This window comes from Equus przewalskii, chromosome 5 (assembly GCF_037783145.1).
Source record: "Equus przewalskii isolate Varuska chromosome 5, EquPr2, whole genome shotgun sequence".
NCBI classification, from domain to species: domain Eukaryota; kingdom Metazoa; phylum Chordata; class Mammalia; order Perissodactyla; family Equidae; genus Equus; species Equus przewalskii.
Genome location: NC_091835.1, coordinates 66,707,123 through 66,726,341, shown reverse-complemented (window position 1 = coordinate 66,726,341; position 19,219 = coordinate 66,707,123). Strand labels below are relative to the sequence as shown.

General features: G+C 36.9%; 1 protein-coding gene across 6 annotated transcripts in view; it reads left to right on the top strand.

Moving 5' to 3' along the window:
* SENP1 (SUMO specific peptidase 1) overlaps positions 1-19,219 on the top strand; it is a 50,079-nt gene that overhangs the window by 21,794 nt on the left and 9,066 nt on the right. For all 6 annotated transcript variants that reach the window (XM_070621143.1, XM_070621141.1, XM_008513604.2 and 3 more), the window contains 7 exons: positions 2,406-2,509; positions 2,592-2,878; positions 4,675-4,729; positions 8,686-8,724; positions 9,555-9,639; positions 9,857-10,012; positions 10,956-11,087. In XM_070621143.1, coding sequence (XP_070477244.1) covers positions 2,406-2,509; positions 2,592-2,878; positions 4,675-4,729; positions 8,686-8,724; positions 9,555-9,639; positions 9,857-10,012; positions 10,956-11,087 — 858 coding nt within the window. The remainder of the gene's footprint in view (positions 1-2,405; positions 2,510-2,591; positions 2,879-4,674; positions 4,730-8,685; positions 8,725-9,554; positions 9,640-9,856; positions 10,013-10,955; positions 11,088-19,219) is intronic.

Genomic DNA, 19,219 nt, shown 5'->3' with positions numbered 1-19,219 from the left:
CATGGTTCTTCATGTTTTATGTATAAGTATAAAAATTTATTCTAAGAAAACATTTCGCTATGTAATGTGAGGGAGGAGGGAACTTTTTATGGTTGAAGTCTTTACCACAAAGATCCTTTCTCTTTTCTTTCTATTTGTGCTCAGTCTTCTTTTGAGGTTTTTATGTGATGGGGATAATTCTTCAGATTCCCTTGGTTTGCAAACTAACCTCTTACACCAGTTTATCTGCTTTACTTTCCTCCCTATGATGTGATGATACAGTCAAAGCTTTTTAAAATGTAGTTTGGTGGAACCATGGAAATGAACTAAAATGATTGGTTGATTAAGAGTTACCTTCCATGACCCAGGTGGTATTCCTCTTCTGATTTCCCTTCCCTCCCTCATTTTTACCACCTCTGAAAATAACATACTGTTAACCCCCTTGTATTGTGGATTAGGTTATTTGGTGTAGTGGGAAAGTGGAGTCAAGATTTACAGTGTGGGGTATGCAAAAATTCCACTCATTAAAGTGCCACATAACAGATTTCCTATCTATGGATCACGATGGAGTTGGTTGGCAAAGATCTTTCTTACAATCTAATAATCTGTAATGATGCTTTATTCTTTAGACTGTCTACTTAAAGAATCTTCATAATAGCAAATTTAGCTTTTAATAAAGAAGGATTTGTTTTCATTATAGTTTTTAAATTTGTTTCTCAAATACTCATATCCTTTTCAGTAGCATAGCCGAAAACAACAGATTTGGTTATTGGTATTAATTTATACCCGATAATTGTCTCTTTCTAACCAGTGTAATTTTTGTGCTTTCACTGAAGTACACCCAATGCTGTAAACAGTCTCTTCACAAACACTAGAAAAGAGGACTGCCAACATCTTGAATATGATGTTAACATCCAAGGGATAAAATAATGGGGTTTATTTTCTTCCTATAGAACATTGCAAATTTGTTTTTTCTCTTGGATCTATTTCTCCACCAAATGCTCAACTAGTTCTACCTTTTCTTATCACTCAGCTATTCAAATTTAAGGATAGCTCTTTCTCATAAGGAGTTGTCATGCCTCACAGTTCAAGGTATATCTTGCTAGATCAGTAACATTATACTAACAATGTGATTGAAATTTACTTTGTTGCAAAAGTGATCCAAGAAGAAAAAACTTAGTGTGTGTTTACCTTTGGATAGATAATTGCTTAATTCATTTTGCTTTTAACAAACATTTGTAATTGAATAAAATGTTTATGTACATATTGAAATGTTACAGTGCAAGATGTTGCTAGCCCTGGCACAAAGTATTAAAATTATTTTGTGAAGATTGGTGGTTGTATCAAACTGTATATAAGACTGAAAAAAATAAGTACTGGAGCATGTTATTTAGTGAATGCAGCCCGTTGCTTCAGGGATCTGTATAGAGTAGATACTTTACCATGGTTACAAGTTCTGTAATCAGGTTCTCTGCTAAGTGACTTCATCTCTTACTACTCTTCTCCTGATTCCCAGTGACCTTACTCTTCCGTGGCCACATCACATTCCTGTCTCAGCCTTTGCATTTGCTGTTCCTTTACCTGGAGTTGTCTTTTATAAATTTCTCTTTCTTCCTCCTTTGACTTAAGTTTCTGTTCAAATATCACCTTTTTAGACAGGTCTTACCTATTCCTGCTGTTCTCTCTCCATCATTTTCTATTCTCTTATCTTTAATTTTCTTTATACTACCTCACTAGTTTTTTGCTTGTCAGTCTCTTTAACTGTAACGTAATCTCCACAAGGGCAGAGACTTTATTTTATTAAATGCAGTGTTGCTAGTGACTGGAGCACAGTAGATGTTTAAGTTAATAAATGAATGAATGAATGTTATGGAGTATGTGCTTTTCCCTAAATTCACTTTGGGGACTTAAGAATAAACGGTAAATAAATGTTGGTGATGAAAACCATCTCTGGAAAATACTTACACTCTTAAAAATTAGATAGAAAAGAAAACTGTTAGCAAGGTATCCCACTCTGATCTTGACTGTTCTGGTTACTTCCTTGTGATTGTTCTAACAGATATCAGGAACCAAGAGGTTAGTTGGAATCCTAATTTAGAGGTCCTCAAATGTTTTATTTCTGGGACTCTGTCAGTTGATTCAGCAGTGATTACCTACTAGCCTTCTGGTTTCATATCCTATAGCTTCTCTGCACTATTATTTACATATGTGCCCCATAATTTTCCAAAATATGCTTTCTGGTATTTACTTCCTTCAACTCCTCTTATATACACTTTATAATTTTCCAGAATATCCTTAATGAACCATAAATCTTAATTATCTTGAGGACTCTGCTTGAGCTTTGGCAGAGCTTCTGGGAGGCTAGATGTTACTTTGAGAAACACTTGCCTTGTTGGATGTGTTTAAGATTCTTTTTTCTTTTATAGACAGTACAAGAAGAAGAAAGAGAGATTTACAGACAGCTGCTACAGATGGTCACAGGGAAACAGTTTTCTGTAGCCAAACCCACCACACATTTTCCTTTACATCTGTGAGTCACAGAAACATATTTCAAATGAATTTAATTAAACATTTTATTATTTGGTATTGAAACTATATTCTTCTCTTGCTAGGTCTCGATGTCTTAGTTCCGGTAAGAATACTTTGAAAGACCCACTGTTTAAAAATGGAAACTCTTGTGCAGCTCAGATCATTGGCTCTGATACTTCATCATCTGGATCTGCCAGCATTTTAACGACCCAGGAACAACTGTCCCACAGTGTGTGTTCCTTATCGTCTTATACCCCAGATGTTGTTGCATTCGGATCCAAAGATTCTGATTCTCTCCATCAACCCCAACATCACCACTCTCTTCCACATCAGCCAGATAACTTACCGGCTTCAAATACACAATCTGAAGGTAAAAAATGATAAGTGTATACCCATATTTTCAATCCTAATTGCCAGTTAACTGTTTATGGGAGCTATATGAATTATAGGCAAGGTTGTAATATACATGTAACATATAATTGTTGTTGTTGGTGCTGTTGAGTCAATTTGAACTCCTAGCGACCCTGTGTAGAACAGAGCAGAACCCTGCCCACGCTTTTTGCACCATCCTCTTACCTTCTGCCGATATATCAGACTGAAACCTGTCAACCCTGGGTAACCCTGCTGATATTTGAAATACTGGTGGCGTACCTTTCAGCATCACTTCAGCACGCAGCTGCCACCATATGACAACCAACAGATCGGTGATGTGGTTCCCTGACTGGAAATGAACTCGGGCCGTGGTGATGAGAGCCCCGAATCTTAACCACTAGACCACCAGGGCTGGCTCATTAACATATAAGAGACCTTAAATACATATAATTCGGTTAGCCATGCCACACGTAAACTAAACCTACAAGTAACTTACCTTTTTCTTACATGGAGATGCAAATGACTTCACATAATATTTTATTTAAAATATTAACTTCCTGGCAGAGTCTAGAGTCAGACTACACTCAGCCCAATTACTTGAGTACTTTCTCTGTTTTTAATACTTTATAATGAAAATTAAGTACTCTGAAGTTCTAGGAGTTTTGGAACATCAATTAAGTATTGAAGTAAAAGTTCTTAACTAGGTAATATTTACAAAACCTGTATAGGTTTATGCATTTTAGAATGATCATCAGCAAGTTTTGGAAACAGAGAGTTTTCTACCCAACTTTCAGCCAACCAAAATATTCAGTCTCTTAGCATTCCAGTTAATTAAGGTTTTGCTATGATAATTTTCTTTGCTTAGTTTTCCCCTTCTTTAGGTATGTGTTATGTGTGTATTTATGGTATGTATGTATTATGTAACTTAAGTTTTAGGTTAAGTGGTTAGACATTAGGGATCTTGTGATCAATTTCTGAGCCTCCTTCCTCAGATTGTTTTATTTATCTATTTATTTATTTTTTTACTCTAGTCCTCACTTTCTTAAAATTCTCATTTGGGGATTAAAATTGTTAGTGGCATCATTATATAGCTACACATATTCATAAAAACTTGTATTAAATTTTGTGAGGTGATTTACTGAGAACTGTTATAAGAAAATGCCTTTCACCTCAGAAACATGCACTGTATGGCAGATGCTTAGATACAACTCACCTGGAACAAACATACTACATTGAACTGTTCAATTACTTTCCTTGTACCATTTAATAAATATTCTAAATGAGATTCCTGCCTTTATCAACATAGAAAATAAATGATCCGATTTAATTTGTACTTTTTAGACTCTGCTACTTCTCCTATTGCTGTTTCTCTCTCTTTCTGCCGTCCCTCTCCTTCCTCTCCGGTTCCCCTTTCCTCTTTCACCTTATCCAATTTCACCGAAGTTCAAGGACTAAAGACTTGAGAAATAATGTCATGTTCTTGTTCCCCAGAAAGAGGAAAAGGAAGCACAGGGAGAAAGTGCAGCCTAGGAGTAGTTGTTGACGGGCAGATAGACTTGCAGTTTAGAGTGACTGCTTCACTTGTGGGGCAGGCTCTTCACTAAGCCCTATTTCTGGCTCAGTGAAGATAGACCTGCTTCTCTTTCTCTTCCATTGTACCTTTATTCTTATGCTATGTTATTTTTATGGAAATGGAATGTAACAAAGTATGAGAACTTAAACTACAGACATCTAGAATGTATAACTCTGTGGAATTTTATTAATAATGATATGCTCTTGTGTTTCTTTGTTCAGGATCAGACTCTGTGATTTTACTCAAAGTGAAAGATTCCCAGACTCCAGCTCCCAGGTAAACCGTGAAAAAAGGACATTCTTAACATATTGTTTTCCCTCTCTTTGATCACAGCTTCTTCACTAAGAGTTACATAATATAAAAGTAAAGCTGCCTCAATTCAGACTTCTCTCACGTGTTATTTGAATGATTTCAATGACTGTCTGATTAGTCTTCCTTCTTCTGGCCTTCATTTTGTTCTTCATTTCATCTTCCACCGTGTTCTCTAATCCCTTATTTGCCTTCTTCTTTAGTCCGTCTTCCATTCTGCAACCAGAGTGATCATTATAAAATGCATGTCTGATCGTTAAACTCCCTCCAGGGTGGCTTATCAGACATAGAGTCAAGCCCAATCTCCTTAGTATGGTACAAAGCACTTCCTCCCAAGCCTCACTTCCTATCACACGTTCTTTCCTTTAGTAAGTAAGTATTTATCCGTAGCCTTCTATGTGCCAGGTACTAGTACGGACATCAGGGATATCAGCAGTGAACAAAATGAAGTCCCTGCTCTCAGGGAGCTTATTAGGTGTACAGGGTGTGTGTGTTGCGGGGGGGGGGGGCGGGGGGGGCCACAAAAAGTGAACAAACAAACATATAGACCTAGTGGTGATAAGTGCTGTGAAGAAAAATCAAGCAGGGTAATACATAGACTGGGGTTGTGGGGTGCTATTTATCTAGTATGGTCATGGCAAGTCTCTGATAAGGTGACATTCGAGGACATTCATGATGGAGGTGATAGAAGGACCCATGTGGAAATATGAGACTCTTTCATGTGTTTATTATATGCTGAACTGTAATATGATATGTACTTTCTTACCTTCACATTCCATGTCCCTTCTGCCTGGTATGTCCCCCCCACCTTAACTTGTCTGTCTGGCAGTAGTCTCTTTCTTTTCTTTTAAATCTCAATTCAAATGTGATCTGTATGAAACCTGACCCCTCTGGGAGGTACTAAGTACTTCTTTCTCTGTAATCCAGTAGGTTGCTATTTAGATTGCTATGTCTTTGCCAGATAGAGCCTTAGTAATTCACTTGCTCGAATGATAGTAGTATCAGTTTTCCATTGAGAAGATTAAGGATAATAAAATGTTCTTTCTCATCTCAATTCCTTTACTTCTTTGCAACTCCCCTATATGTTCTAAACTTTAGATCTTTAAAAAAATTCTCTGTTATATTTTCTCAAGGAGATTTTATAGTTTGGATTCTTTATTCTTTATACCTTTTTTTTTCAGTCAGACCTGGATTCTGATCTTGCCTTTTCCAGGCTTCATGTAACTTTGAACAAGTTACTCTTCTGAACCTCAGTTGCCTTATCAATAAAATGCCAGTATTAATGCCTTATTGTTGAATTATGTGAAGGTTAACTTACAGATAAAGCACTTATAAAGATGTTTCACATGTAGTGCACAAAAGTAGGCATTTTTTCTTGGGAAAAAGTTAATCTCATGTAAAGAGTGCTTTCAGTTCTTTAATCATTCTTTACTAAGCTTTTCCTATGGAGGATTTCTCCTGGTGATGACCGAAAACTAAGATGAAAAGAGAAATGGTCTATTGGGTAAGACTGATTGAATAATGCTGTTCCCAAGGCTTCGTTGATTGGCTCTTTATTCTTAATCTCCTACCACTGCCTCTCAGTTCCAGCAATGAATAGATCTGCCGTTATTTCCCAGAATGTGCCACGCCATTTCATGCCTCTGTGCCATTGTACGTTCTGATTCTTTGGCCTGGAGTTCCCTTTCTCTCCGTGCCCACTTGTTAAACTCTTATTTTGCTTTCCAAAATCTGACTCAGGTATTATTTTTTCTCGGATATTTCTCTGACTTCTCCAGATAGCATTAGTCTTTCCCTCTAGTACTTCCATTCCTGTACCTCGTTTGTTACTATCACTTGGTGCCAATCGTAGTGCCTGGCACATGATGGGTACTTAGTAAATAAACCTTTGTTAAATAAATGAATTTCCTAGAAAACCCAAAATACTCCCTTGAGTAGCCCAAGTACTCATCATCTCCATTTTGATTCAATGCTTTGGTTTATTAAAAGGCACTTTAGAATGGTAGAAAGAACACAGTTTTTAGAATTGGACAGACATAGTTTCTAATCGTGGCTCTTCCAAGAAAAATTATCCTTCTGAAACTCAATTTCCTTTTCTGTACAGTATGAGTAATAATTCCTTATTATATTGAGGTTTAATTAATAGGATTATCTTGAGGCTTAACTAATATGTAAAACCCCTAGAGCAGAGTTTTACACATGGAACACTAAGTAGGTGCTCAGTAAAGAGTTGTGGTTATTAATATTACTGTATGCTTCAATTATATGAGAAATAATGAATAATCACTTTGAAAAACAAAGAGATTTTGCTTTTTCCCCCACATTTTGCTTTCGTAAGCCATCAGATCCCTCGATCCATTGAAGAGAAATGCTGTCCTGTACATTATTTATTTCTTCAATAAAGACTGAGTGCCTGCTATATGCCAGGCACTATTCTTGGTTCAGAGGGTACACTACTAAATATGAAAGACAAAAATTCCTATCCTTATCAAGTTTATATTTTAATAAGGAAAGCAGACGAATTTGAATAGCATGATCCAATATCATGAAATTCTATATAATTCTTGTCACTTCTTTATATTGTGCAATAATCTCATGTTCATTTGCTTTTAGTATCACATACTAAGTAGCTCCTCGCAGTGCTCCCACTGATCTCTGTGACTTTCTATCTTGGTTGTTACGTCAGTTATTCACTGTACCAAGGAAATAGGCCACCTCCTCCTGTGTTCTCCCCTTATTAACCTCAGTGACAGTGGGAAGGCAATAGAACAGCATTTTCATTGCCAAACCCCAGCCTAAGTTTGATTGGGAATACTAATTCTCAAAAGTTAAGCTGAGGAGCAAGAGATACCCTCTGAGCCTTTACTAGGACAGATGGTAGAGATTTAAGAACTAAAAAGGACTCTATTCTTTCTTTTTTTTGAGGAAGATTAGCCCTGAGCTAACATCTGCTGCCAGTCCTCCTCTTTTTGCTGAGGAAGACTGGCCCTGAGCTAACATTTGTGCCCATCTTCCTCTACTTTGTATGTGGGATGCCTACCACAGCATGGCTGGACAAGCGGTGCATAGATCCGCACCCAGGATCTGAACCGGTGAACCCCAGGCCGCCAAAGCAGAACGTGCGAACTTATCTGCTGCGCTGCTGGGCCAGACCCTAAAAGAGATTCTATTCTTCATATTTTGTAAATCTAAAAACTAAAGCCCAGGAAATGAAGAGACTTGCTCAAAGTCACAAAGCTGATCAGGGACAGCTCCAGGAGATCCAGGTCTCTTAACTTCCAATTTGATGCTCTGTTTACTGTTCTACATATCTGAAAGTATTTGGAAGAGTGTTCACTCTTCCATTTGTTTCTGTGAGGGAATAGAATTGGTCTCTCATCTTTTTAGCGGAATTGTATTGCTTATTCTCCACTTTTGTTCTTCGACTCTAGCCATTTGATGTGAACTATTCTGTGGGTGCAGATTTTCAGTATCTACTGTGATTCGGTTGAATATGTTTTGATTCAAGTAGACTGCCAAGAAGCCCAAGAAGCCATAAAACTTGACTAAATCATTAATGAATCTGTCATTCTGAACCATTTGGGGAGAGGAATGCTCTAGCTTCATGTCTTAACAAACGATGTACTTTATCACATCATGTTGGTCTCTTGTGCAAGTAAGAAGCTAAGCCAGACTTAATTTCTCTGTTGGACTTCGGATCATCTTTTTAACTTATATGTGTGCAAATGACTCATATTTGTTTTCCTTTAGTTCCCAGCTACAATTATTTTATGTAATTTAGGTCCTTTTATTAATTCCATTCTTGTAAAGCATTCTTATAAACTATTTAAACTATTTAAATAATTGGTTTTCTTGGTGAAAATATTTGAATTTTCTTATAAGCCTCCTGCTCATTTGACACGTTTTTCTTTTCCCGTCCATAGTCCTACTTTTTTCCAGGCAGAGCTGTGGATCAAAGAATTGTAAGTTTTTATTTTTTATATCATTTTTCCTTCTCCATCACTTCCTAGAAGAAATCAATTAGCCAATGACCCTATTTAGTCAATAAAAATTCCCTATTTATAAAACAACTTTTAAGTTGTTGGATTTTTAAAATTTTGCTGGAGTTGGGGCATTTCCATGCTCAGGTTTATTAAATGTATAACAATTATTGGAGCTAAATTGGAAAAACTTTCACAGTAAGTTATTATATAGAAAGAAAAATAAACGCCCTTATTTTCACATCAATAAAACTAATTTATTGAATAATTCATATTTCTGGAGTTTGCAAAATCACTGAAAGCTTTTAGTTTCCAATTGCAAGAACTCCCTCTGAGATATCCAAACGCCCCCTGGTCTTGTTGATTTTTTTTAAAGAAAAAATAAACCCATATTTCATCTTTTGGAACACAAATGCAATGTTTGAATTAAAATGATATCAGTGATATCTTGCATTATTTTCTCCTTTGGAATTCAGTCTCACTTTTGGATTTCCAGAATGAAGCTTTACGTTCTCTATAATCTTAAAAGCATATTAAAAAAAAGACTACGCATTTGCACATATCCACAGAAGTCATCTGTTCACTCTTAGCAACAAACTAATCATTTTAATCATTTCAGTAAAAATAGGATAGTTTCAATAATACCACGTGGTTTCACTCTGTCTTAAAATATAAGTGTAGTGATAAATTAGTGTAAGAATTTTAGACTTTCTTTGTAAGTGTTTTATATTTAATGCTCATTATGCATCAACAGTGTGCTTGGTGCTAAGAGAGTGGTCTGCTTTTGTGTGACATTCCTTTTCATTTCCTAGAACTAGTGTTTATGATTCTCGAGCACGGGAAAGATTGCGCCAGATTGAAGAGCAGAAAGCATTGGCATTACAGCTTCAAAACCAGGTAAAAAACTTTGGATAAGATTATAAATAGCACATCCAAGTTGAAACTAATTTGAAAGGTTACCTGGATTTGGGATCAGAGCTTTTGTAATCACAAGATTATATGGTAGCGTAGCATGGTATGATAAGTGCTATATGTTCTTGGTCTCTCCATCTAGTGCTACAGGGTACAGAGACAAATTTCTTCATCGCCCTTATTCTAAAGTTCTGTCTTTCAGAGATTGCAGGAACAGGAGCATTCAGTGCATGATTCAGTAGAACTGCATCTTCGCGTACCTCTTGAAAAGGAGATTCCTGTCACAATCACCCAAGAAACGGGAAAAAAAGGTCATAAATTAACTGATAGTGAAGATGAATTTCCTGAAATCACGGAGGTAAATTACGTATTATAAATTCCTATGCTAGCAGTGTTGTGTTTAGAAAGAATGCTTTGGATGAATTTCAAACATAAAGGTAACAGAACACCTGGCATTTAAGATGTATTGAATACTCCTGCTTTCAATTGTACTATACACCAATCTCAGTTTTATTTTTAAAGGATTGTTCAAAATTGAGGAAAGAATTATGGGTGGCTTTTAACGACTTCAGCGAATTTAGTAGATTTGTGTTTTGTTTCATGTGCATTTTTAATTAATGTACACACTTAGTAGTTTGACGTCAAATAGTAGGCTGAGGCTTACTATTTTTTTAATAAAAATTCAGTTTAAAAATTTGGAAAATATATAAAAGTCGTCTATGTACATTTTTTTTTTTTTAAGATTTTATTTTTTTCCTTTTTCTCCCCAAAGCCCTCCGGTACATAGTTGTATATTCTTCATTGTGGGTCCTTCTAGTTGTGGCACGTGGGACGCTGCCTCAGCGTGGTTTGATGAGCAGTGCCATGTCCGCGCCCAGGATTCGAACCAACGAAACACTGGGCCGCCTGCAGCGGTGCACGCGAACTTAACCACTGGGCCACGGGGCCAGCCCCAGTCTATGTACATTTTAAAATAATCTGTTATTTTTGGAAAGGTTCTATTTCTTAGGAAATTGTTTGGACCAAAGATATAAAATATAATTAGGTCATCTCATGCACTTAGAAAATTTGAAAGCAGAAGCTTATTTCAGACTTTAGGAATAATATAAAACAAGGATGTGAAATGTGCTGAAAAAGAGAAGGGAAGACAAGATGGGATGGAAGGAATAGAAACCAAAATGTTAGAAGTAAACAGTGGGTTAGTGATAAATATAGTCTGGGGGATTGTATGGAGCCTGGTGAGAAACCTAGTGCATCTGAAGCCATCTATGCTTGATCTCTGACAACTCTTGGTTTCTTAGGAAATGGAGAAAGAAATAAAGAATGTATTTCGTAATGGCAACCAGGATGAAGTTCTGAGTGAAGCATTCCGCTTGACTATCACACGCAAAGATATTCAAACTCTAAACCATTTGAACTGGCTCAATGATGAGGTAATCTCACACCCGTTTTTATATTGAAATAGTAAGTGAATATTAAGTGGAAACTAAATCAAGGCATTATCTCACTGTTTCTCAAAGTGTGGTCCTCAGATGATCTACGTCAGAATCAGCTCCCTCAGGCCTTTCCATTCTCCTGAATAAGTATGAGGCAGTGTGGTGGGGATGTGCATTTTAAACATCTCAGGTGGTTTTTATATACTATGAGGTCTGAGAACTGCTGATTTATCTTTTTATGTATGGAAGATTTGGACACTGAGGGAAAGGACTCTCACTCGTTGGTATTCTCACTCTCTACGGCACTGCCCTGTAGTTCACATCTTCTAAGCAAATATTTCATAGTTGACCATGTTGCACAATGAAGGAATACTTTGGGATTTCCTTTTCTACTTCCCTTTCTATCTCTACTTGTTCTAGGTCACTTAGATTATTATGAGTGATAAGCTTTCTAAAATAGCCTACACTTATACGTGATATTTTTAAACCAACATTGAAAAACTTTGTTAAATATTTGATGTATTGGGTTAAAAAAAAGTTGTGGGCCTCAGCTCCTGAGTTCTAATTATTTTAAGTAGATTAAGTACACTATAATCTTTAAACCGCTATGTCCTATTCCTAAATATGAAGGAGCCTCTTTTATTTCAGAAAGGATATTTTCACAGCAAAAGAAGAGAACTGGATTGGGTTTTTTCCCTAAGTACCTGCCTTCTTTCTTAGGCCCACTAGGAGCACCCCTGCCTGATTTTGGGTGTACTCAAGCTTCACAGCTATGGAGGATTTTTAGATTCTTAGTGTAATAAGCACTAGATATTCTAGATACTATGTCTTGATATTGTACCCTTAGGACCTTCCAAATTATAATGTTGGCTAATACCTAGAGAGCCTTTACCTCATGTTAGGCACTATTCTAAATGCTTTATGTGTTCTACTCCTGTAATAGTCACCACAACCCTTGGAGGTAGATACTATAGTTTTATGATCTCCATTGTATAGATGAAGAAAAAAGGCATAGAAAGATTTAAGAAATTTGCAAGATTACATGGCTGGTAAGTGGCAGAGCCCAGGATTCAGATCCAAGCTTTGAGTCTTATCTATTATGTCATACTGCCTCATAATCTTAAGTTGGATTCTGTTTTAGGATTAGATGTATAGAATTTGAGAGTCATGTCATGCCCAGCATGTTAATTTTTCTTGGGGGCCAACTGGACTAGCCCCATTCTCTTTGTCACTGGTGAGTTTGTAATATATAAACTTCAGAAGTTCATCACTCCCTGAATAGTATCTTTGACTAAGAATAGTAAGAAAGACATGGTTTGACACTTTCTTGCTTTAGGGAAACCACCCTTACTTCTTTCAGCTCAGAATAGTGATATAAGAACATTGGATCAAATAACAGAAAAAAAAAGAGCTCACCAAATCAAAAGGCAAAATGAAAATCAAGGACAATCAAAAGTATCCACCAATTAAGTGTTTTTGATTTGGAGACGTTAATCTGTGGTCTCTTTCCATTTTTTGGCTGCCACTGCTAAATGGGAAGGGATCACAATTATTCTAAAGAGATTATAGCCCATTTGTTGTAAATTATGCAAAACCTTCTAGGGGGCAGCAATGAGTAGGATATGAGCTGAGTTCTTGCTATTTTCTATGGCATTTACCTCAGTGAGATCCCTTACAGAGGCGGCATTCATCAGGACATATTTTCCATTCCCTGGGCCCATCAGAGACTGGATTTTTAGCAAGCAAAGTTCATGGAAATTACATTATTTAGAAGAGCTGAGGGGAAGGAAAGATTCCTTGTCTACTTTATCTCTACCACATCTACCCATAACTTTTATAGGGAGTGCTTGTCTTCCTATTTCAGGATAATGTTAACTTTGAAGGCAGCTGCCAGTTCACATGTCCATGATGATGATGATGAGAACTATTTTAAAAAGCACCCTTTCAAAGTACTATACTTCTCAGGCTTTCAAAGTTATTGCCCTTGAGAAGCTAACATTCTGATGGGGAATTAATTTCTTAAGTATTCATACATTTTAAAAATGCTTAACTCTGTTTCTCAATTGTGAACTCCCAATCTTCTTTGGCAAGTAATTTGTTCTCTCTTCAATCTTATTCTTCTCTCAAATAGATATTTTCAGTAATAACCATTTCTCTTCTTTTTATGTCTCCCATCAGTTTTATAGGCCACATTAAAATTTTATCCAAATAAGGTTACTGGCACATTATTCTTACCATTTTATAGACAAGGAATATAAGGTCCTGAAAGTAAAAAGGATCAGATTTAGTCTATAAGGAAAATAAAATACAGAAGTCCTGTATTTGAGATATGCACAGACAATTATTAGGCTACCCTTTCTCTGATCTCTTTCCTAAAAGGAGAATAGGCCACAATGCCTGTTCATACAGTAGGCTTTCAGAACATGTCTTCATGAATGGATTTATATATAGGTCAATAGTTAAATTCTTTCTAACTTCAAAGGACTAATGATTGACAGGATTGACATTTTACCTCAATATAAGAAAATGAAATTTCTTGAAATGGAATGTGGGAACTGGCTGCCATATATACAAAAGGAGGCTGGAAGACTGATAACATCAGGGACATTATAAATCTGGATTTCTCTACTGGATCTGGTGATTAATTATTAATAGAAGTATTGAATAAAGGGAAGGAAGATAGGGTTAAACAGAAGAGCAATTAGTTGCAAAAGTAGATTGAAAGCCACAATCAAAAAACAAAAGGAAATTTTTTTTTTTTAAAGATTTTATTTTTTCCTTTTTCTCCCCAAAGCCCCCCGGTACATAGTTGTGTATTCTTCGTTGTGGGTTCTTCTAGTTGTGGCATGTGGGACGCTGCCTCAGCGTGGTCTGATGAGCAGTGCCCTGTCCGCGCCCAGGATTTGAACTAACGAAACACTGGGCCGCCTGCAGCGGAGCGCGCGAGCTTAACCACTCGGCCACGGGGCCAGCCCCCAAAAGGAAATATTTTTAAACGGATGTCAGTATTAGAAATTACTTTTTAATTCCTGGAGATTGAATTGGATGATTTCTGGAATCCAACTGTCGGATTCTAGGTTAATGATCCTAAGGAGAGGACTGCTTTGGTGTTTATGTTTCTCTTTATGGCCTTTATAGTTCTGCTTCTTAGAGGGCTTTAAAGTTGTTTTGTAAGACATCTGATACATTTAAAAATACATGGAAATTATTTAGACATACAAGTAAATGAATCTGACTTCTGCTTCTGGTCATAATAGAGTAAAACCGATCAGATATACCCTTTCAGCCTAACTAGAAAACTAGACAAAACATGAAACAACAATTTTCGGACATTGGATAACAGCAGTACAGGGCAGTAATCCCTAAGAGAAGGGAAATGAAAGGGGTGAGCCTATGATTCCCCCAGCTTGCTAGGATGATGCGTTGAGGACACAGAGCTAGTAGAACCTAGCAGGGCCTCACAGTCTTGCTGAGTGGAGAAGACAGAGTTCAGAGTTTGGGGAGGCCAAAGTGGCTAAGATTTGTAAGGTAAAATACTGGAGGGGAAGGTGCAGCACAAAGAGAAAGCTCCAGAGGTGTGCAGAGGAGCCCGTGTCAAATCTTTCCCTGAATACTAATTTGTGCATGTATAGGAAGAAACTACCAGAGGCTGGGGAAAGAACCACCAGAAAGAAGGAATCAGATCAAACCTCAGAGCTAAGACAGGTTGCCAAGAATAATTCATGTTCCAACCAGTTAGAGTGGAAAAGTCACAGGCCATTGATTAGAGTCCTCAAAGGGTATTGCCTCACAGGTGGGACCAAACTGGCCTAGAATAAGTCTGCTCTGGACCCATGGTAACAAAGCTTAAAAACTAGGCTTGAAAGCTTGAAACTGATCTAAGTAACGCAACTATGTCACAGAATGAAACCCAACAATATTTAAAGGAATACAACAAATTCTAATAACAACAAAACCCAACAGTGTGAAATGCACAATGTCCAGCATCCAGTCAAACATTACCAGGTATGCAATGTGAAAGGAATTATAAGGGAAAAACACCAATCACTAGAAATACCCAGAAATGACAAAAATGATAGAATTAGCAGACAAGGATATTAAAACAGGTATTGTAAACATATGTTCAGAAGGGGGAGGAAAATGGACATTATGAGGAGAGAAATGGAAGATATAAAAAAAGACCCAGGGGTCCAGCTCCATGGCTAAGTGGTTAAGTTTGCACGCTCAGCTTTGGTGGCCTGGGGTTCACCAGTTCTGATCCTGGGCACAGACCTACACACACAGCTCATCAAGCCGTGCTATGGCGGTATCTCACTAGAACGACTTACAACTAGGATATACAACTATATACTGGGGCTTTGAACTTCTAGAGATGCAAAATATAGTATCTGAAATTAAAAAAAAAAATACATTGGATGGGATTAACAGTAGATTAGACACCACAGAAGAAAAAATAGTAAACTTGAAGATAGAGCAACAGACACCACCCCAGTGAAACAGAAAAAAGGCTGAAGAAAGATGACTAGCGCTTCGGTGAGCTGTGAGACAATATCAAGCTACCTAAGCATGTAATTTGGGGTCCCAGAAGGAAAGGTGAGGTGTAAGTTGGGTCAGAAAAACATGTTTGAACAATGGTGGAAGATTTCCAAGTTTGAAAACTTACACTGACAGATCCAAGAAATTTAGCATACCCCAAGTAGAAGACATACCACACTAAAATGCATAATAATCAAATTGCTGAAAGCCAGTGATAAAAAGGAAAAATAATAAAAGCAACCAGAGGAAAAGAGACACATTATATACAGAGGAATAAAGATAAGAATAGCTCTGTCAGAAACCATGTAGGTCAGAAGACAGTGTAGCTACATCTTTAAAGTACTGATGGAAAAAAACCCTTGTCAACCTAGATTCTATGCCCAGCAAATATATCTTTCAAAAAGTAAGGCTATACTTTTTAGAGAAACAAATGCTGAGAGAATTCATCACCAGCAGACCTGTACTGTAAGAAATATTAAAGGATGTTCTTCAGGCAGAAGAAAAATGTGAGGTAGAAATTTCAGTCTACACAAAGCAATGGAAATGCTCTCATTTTTTAATATCTCTGGAAGACAATTGGCTATTTAAAGCAGAAATAAAACAGCGTACTGTGGGGTTTATAATGTGTAAAAGTAAAATTTATGACAATCATAACATAAAGGGGGAGACAAATGGAAGTACATAGTGTAAGATTCTTACATGATACCTGAAGTAGTATGATGTTATATGGAGATAGACTGTAATAAGTTAAAGACTTAATATTGTAAATCCTAGAGCAACCACTAAAAGACAAAACACAAAGAGGTATAGTGAATAAGCAAATAAGGGAGATAAAATGGAATAAAAAAATACTCAATCCAAAGGAAGGCAGAAAAAGAAGAAAAAACATACCAAGAACAAATGAGATAAATACAAAAAAAGAGCAAGATACTAGATTTAAGCCCAACTATATCATTAATCATATTAAGTGTAAGTAATCTAAGCCAGCACTGTCCTATAGAAATATGTTAGCCACATATGTAACTTAAAATTTTCTAGTCATCACATTAAAAAATGTAAAAAGAAACAAGTAAAATTAATTTTAAAAATTTATTTAACCCAGTATGTCCAAAATACATCATTTGGGCATGTAATAAATATGAAAATATTATTAATGAGATATTTTACTTACTCTTTAAAATGTGCTATGCATTTTACACTTAGAGCACATTTACATTTACAGCACAGTTTGGATTAGCCGTATTTCAAGTGCTCAGTAGTCACATTTGGCTAGTGGCTACCATATTATACAGTAGAGATTAAACATTCAGTTAAAAGGCAAGGATTGTCAGATTGGGTGAAAAAGCCATCTACAAGAAGCCCATTTTAAATGTAAAGAAACAAATAGGTTAAAAGTAATAGGATGGAGAAAACATACCATGCACACACTAGTCAAAAGAAAGATGAAGTAACTATACTAACATCACACCAAGGAGATTTCAGAGCAAAGAATATTACCAGTAATAAAGAGAGACATTTCATAATGATAAAGGGGTAAGATCATCAAGAGTATTTAACAGCCTAGATTTGTACGCACCTAATAACAGAACCTTGAAATACGTGAGGCAAAACTTGAGAGAACTGAAAGGAGAAATAGACAAATCTATAATCACTGTTGGAGGTTTCGACGCTTCTCTCAGTAATCAATAAAGTAGACAGGAATTCATTAAGGATATAGAAGACTGGAACAGATAAATGGATCTGTTCCACATACCCAAATGTCTGTGGGCAAAACATACTTCCTCCTCTACACAGCACGATATATGCCCTATCCCACCTGGAAAAACAGGATAATGTGGCATTTCCTCTCTTTATTTTCCCTCCAGGACCCTATCCTCCTTGTCATCCCTTACAACTAATTACATGGAAGAATTGGAAAAATAGCAAGCAAACATGTCTTTTTTCTGCTTGCGTTTCACAAATCCAGTTGTACCCAAAATGGAAAAGCATTGGACTGCTAGAGTAGTATATTTCCAACTTTACTGGCTAGGGAAAGGCCATAAGGAATAGACTCATAGCAAATATGGGGAGTGAAGAAGTGCAGGAAGAATTAGGGTAGAACCTATAAAGCAGACTGTAACTACACTGAAGACACAGCTAACAGGCTGACTGATTACCTGTGTTGTAAGTTTCATCTCTGAAAGGAAAGGGATGTCTTTCAGCTATTTAGCATCACAGTAGCCTTGTTTATAGAGAAAGTATTCTTTCTCATTCATAGTGGCAAAGTGAGAAGGCTTTATAAGGGATATACCAAGGTCACCTGATTTTTAGTGCAGAATCAGGATCTGGAATCAGAGCACATAACTCTTTGTCTAGCATTCTCTTTCAGAAGACAAATCTTTAATGGAAATGGGGAATTGGTTGTGCTCATAGTTTTCTAATTGTTTCCAAGGAGCAGTTCATTCTAAGTGATGCTCAGTAAAGAGGGAACAGCTTACAAAACATGTCCAACTTGACAAACCTAGCACACGGAGTAGGTTTTCCTTAGGGAGTAAAAACTGATTACATAAGAAGAATAAAACTTGAAAAAATGAGATAAATTAGTTAAGTGAATATGCTGGATCTACCATATGCCATACACTCTTACATGTGGAATAAAATGATCAGAATAGAAATTTTAGTGTTTCTAACATGACTCATTGGTAAATTCCACATCGTTCTAGTTTACCTCTTTAAAGTGTTTCCTAATAGAACTAGTCCTTTTGATAAACCAGGGATTTATGCAGGGAGGGTCACAGGGAGAGTAGTAATTACAGTTGTCATAACTCCAAAAAAATAGGTATTGCCTGCCTGTCTTTCTCTACAGTAATTCTAATAGCTTGTTACTTGAATTTGCACGTGAGAAAAAACCCTGGGTCCATGTTCACCACGAGGGATGCAGTACACAGAGCTTACCTGAAGTCTGCCTTCTTGGTTTCTATAATATTATTAGGTTAGATCTTAGGAGTGAATGACCTTCTCACTCAGTAGCATTCAAGTGCTGCTGCTTTGTTAGTCTTTGGGGCTTTGTGATTAATTAGATTTAATTTAAAAATCAGAATGGGAAGGTCAAGGTGAAAATCTAAAGAGGTAAAGGGAAAAATGGCTTCTTTTCCCTTAAAAGTTGTCTTGGTTTCTGCTCAGGAGCACTGTCATGCCCAGGACTTCTTAAAAATTTTTTTGGTGAGGAAGATTGGCCCTGAGCTAGCGTCTGTCGCCAGTCTTCCTCTTTTTGCTTGAGGAAGATTGTCGCTGAGCTAGCATCTGTGCCAGTCTTCTTCTGTTTTGTATGTGGAATGCCACCACAGCATGGCTTAGTGAGCAATGTGTACGTCCGTGCATGGGATCCAAACCGGCGAGCCTCAAGCCACCAAAGCAGAGTGCACGGACTTAACCACCACGCCACTGGGCTGGCCCCATGCCCAGGACTTTTAGAACATTTTTTTCCTAAGCCAATTAGAAGGGTTCAGAATGTCAAATTGGGAAGGGTTAAAAGTCAAGACTTTACTGTTAGTGAAATATTTTACTTCTAAATGCATGAGAAAACAGTAGTTTGGCTGGTTTACTGGATGAAA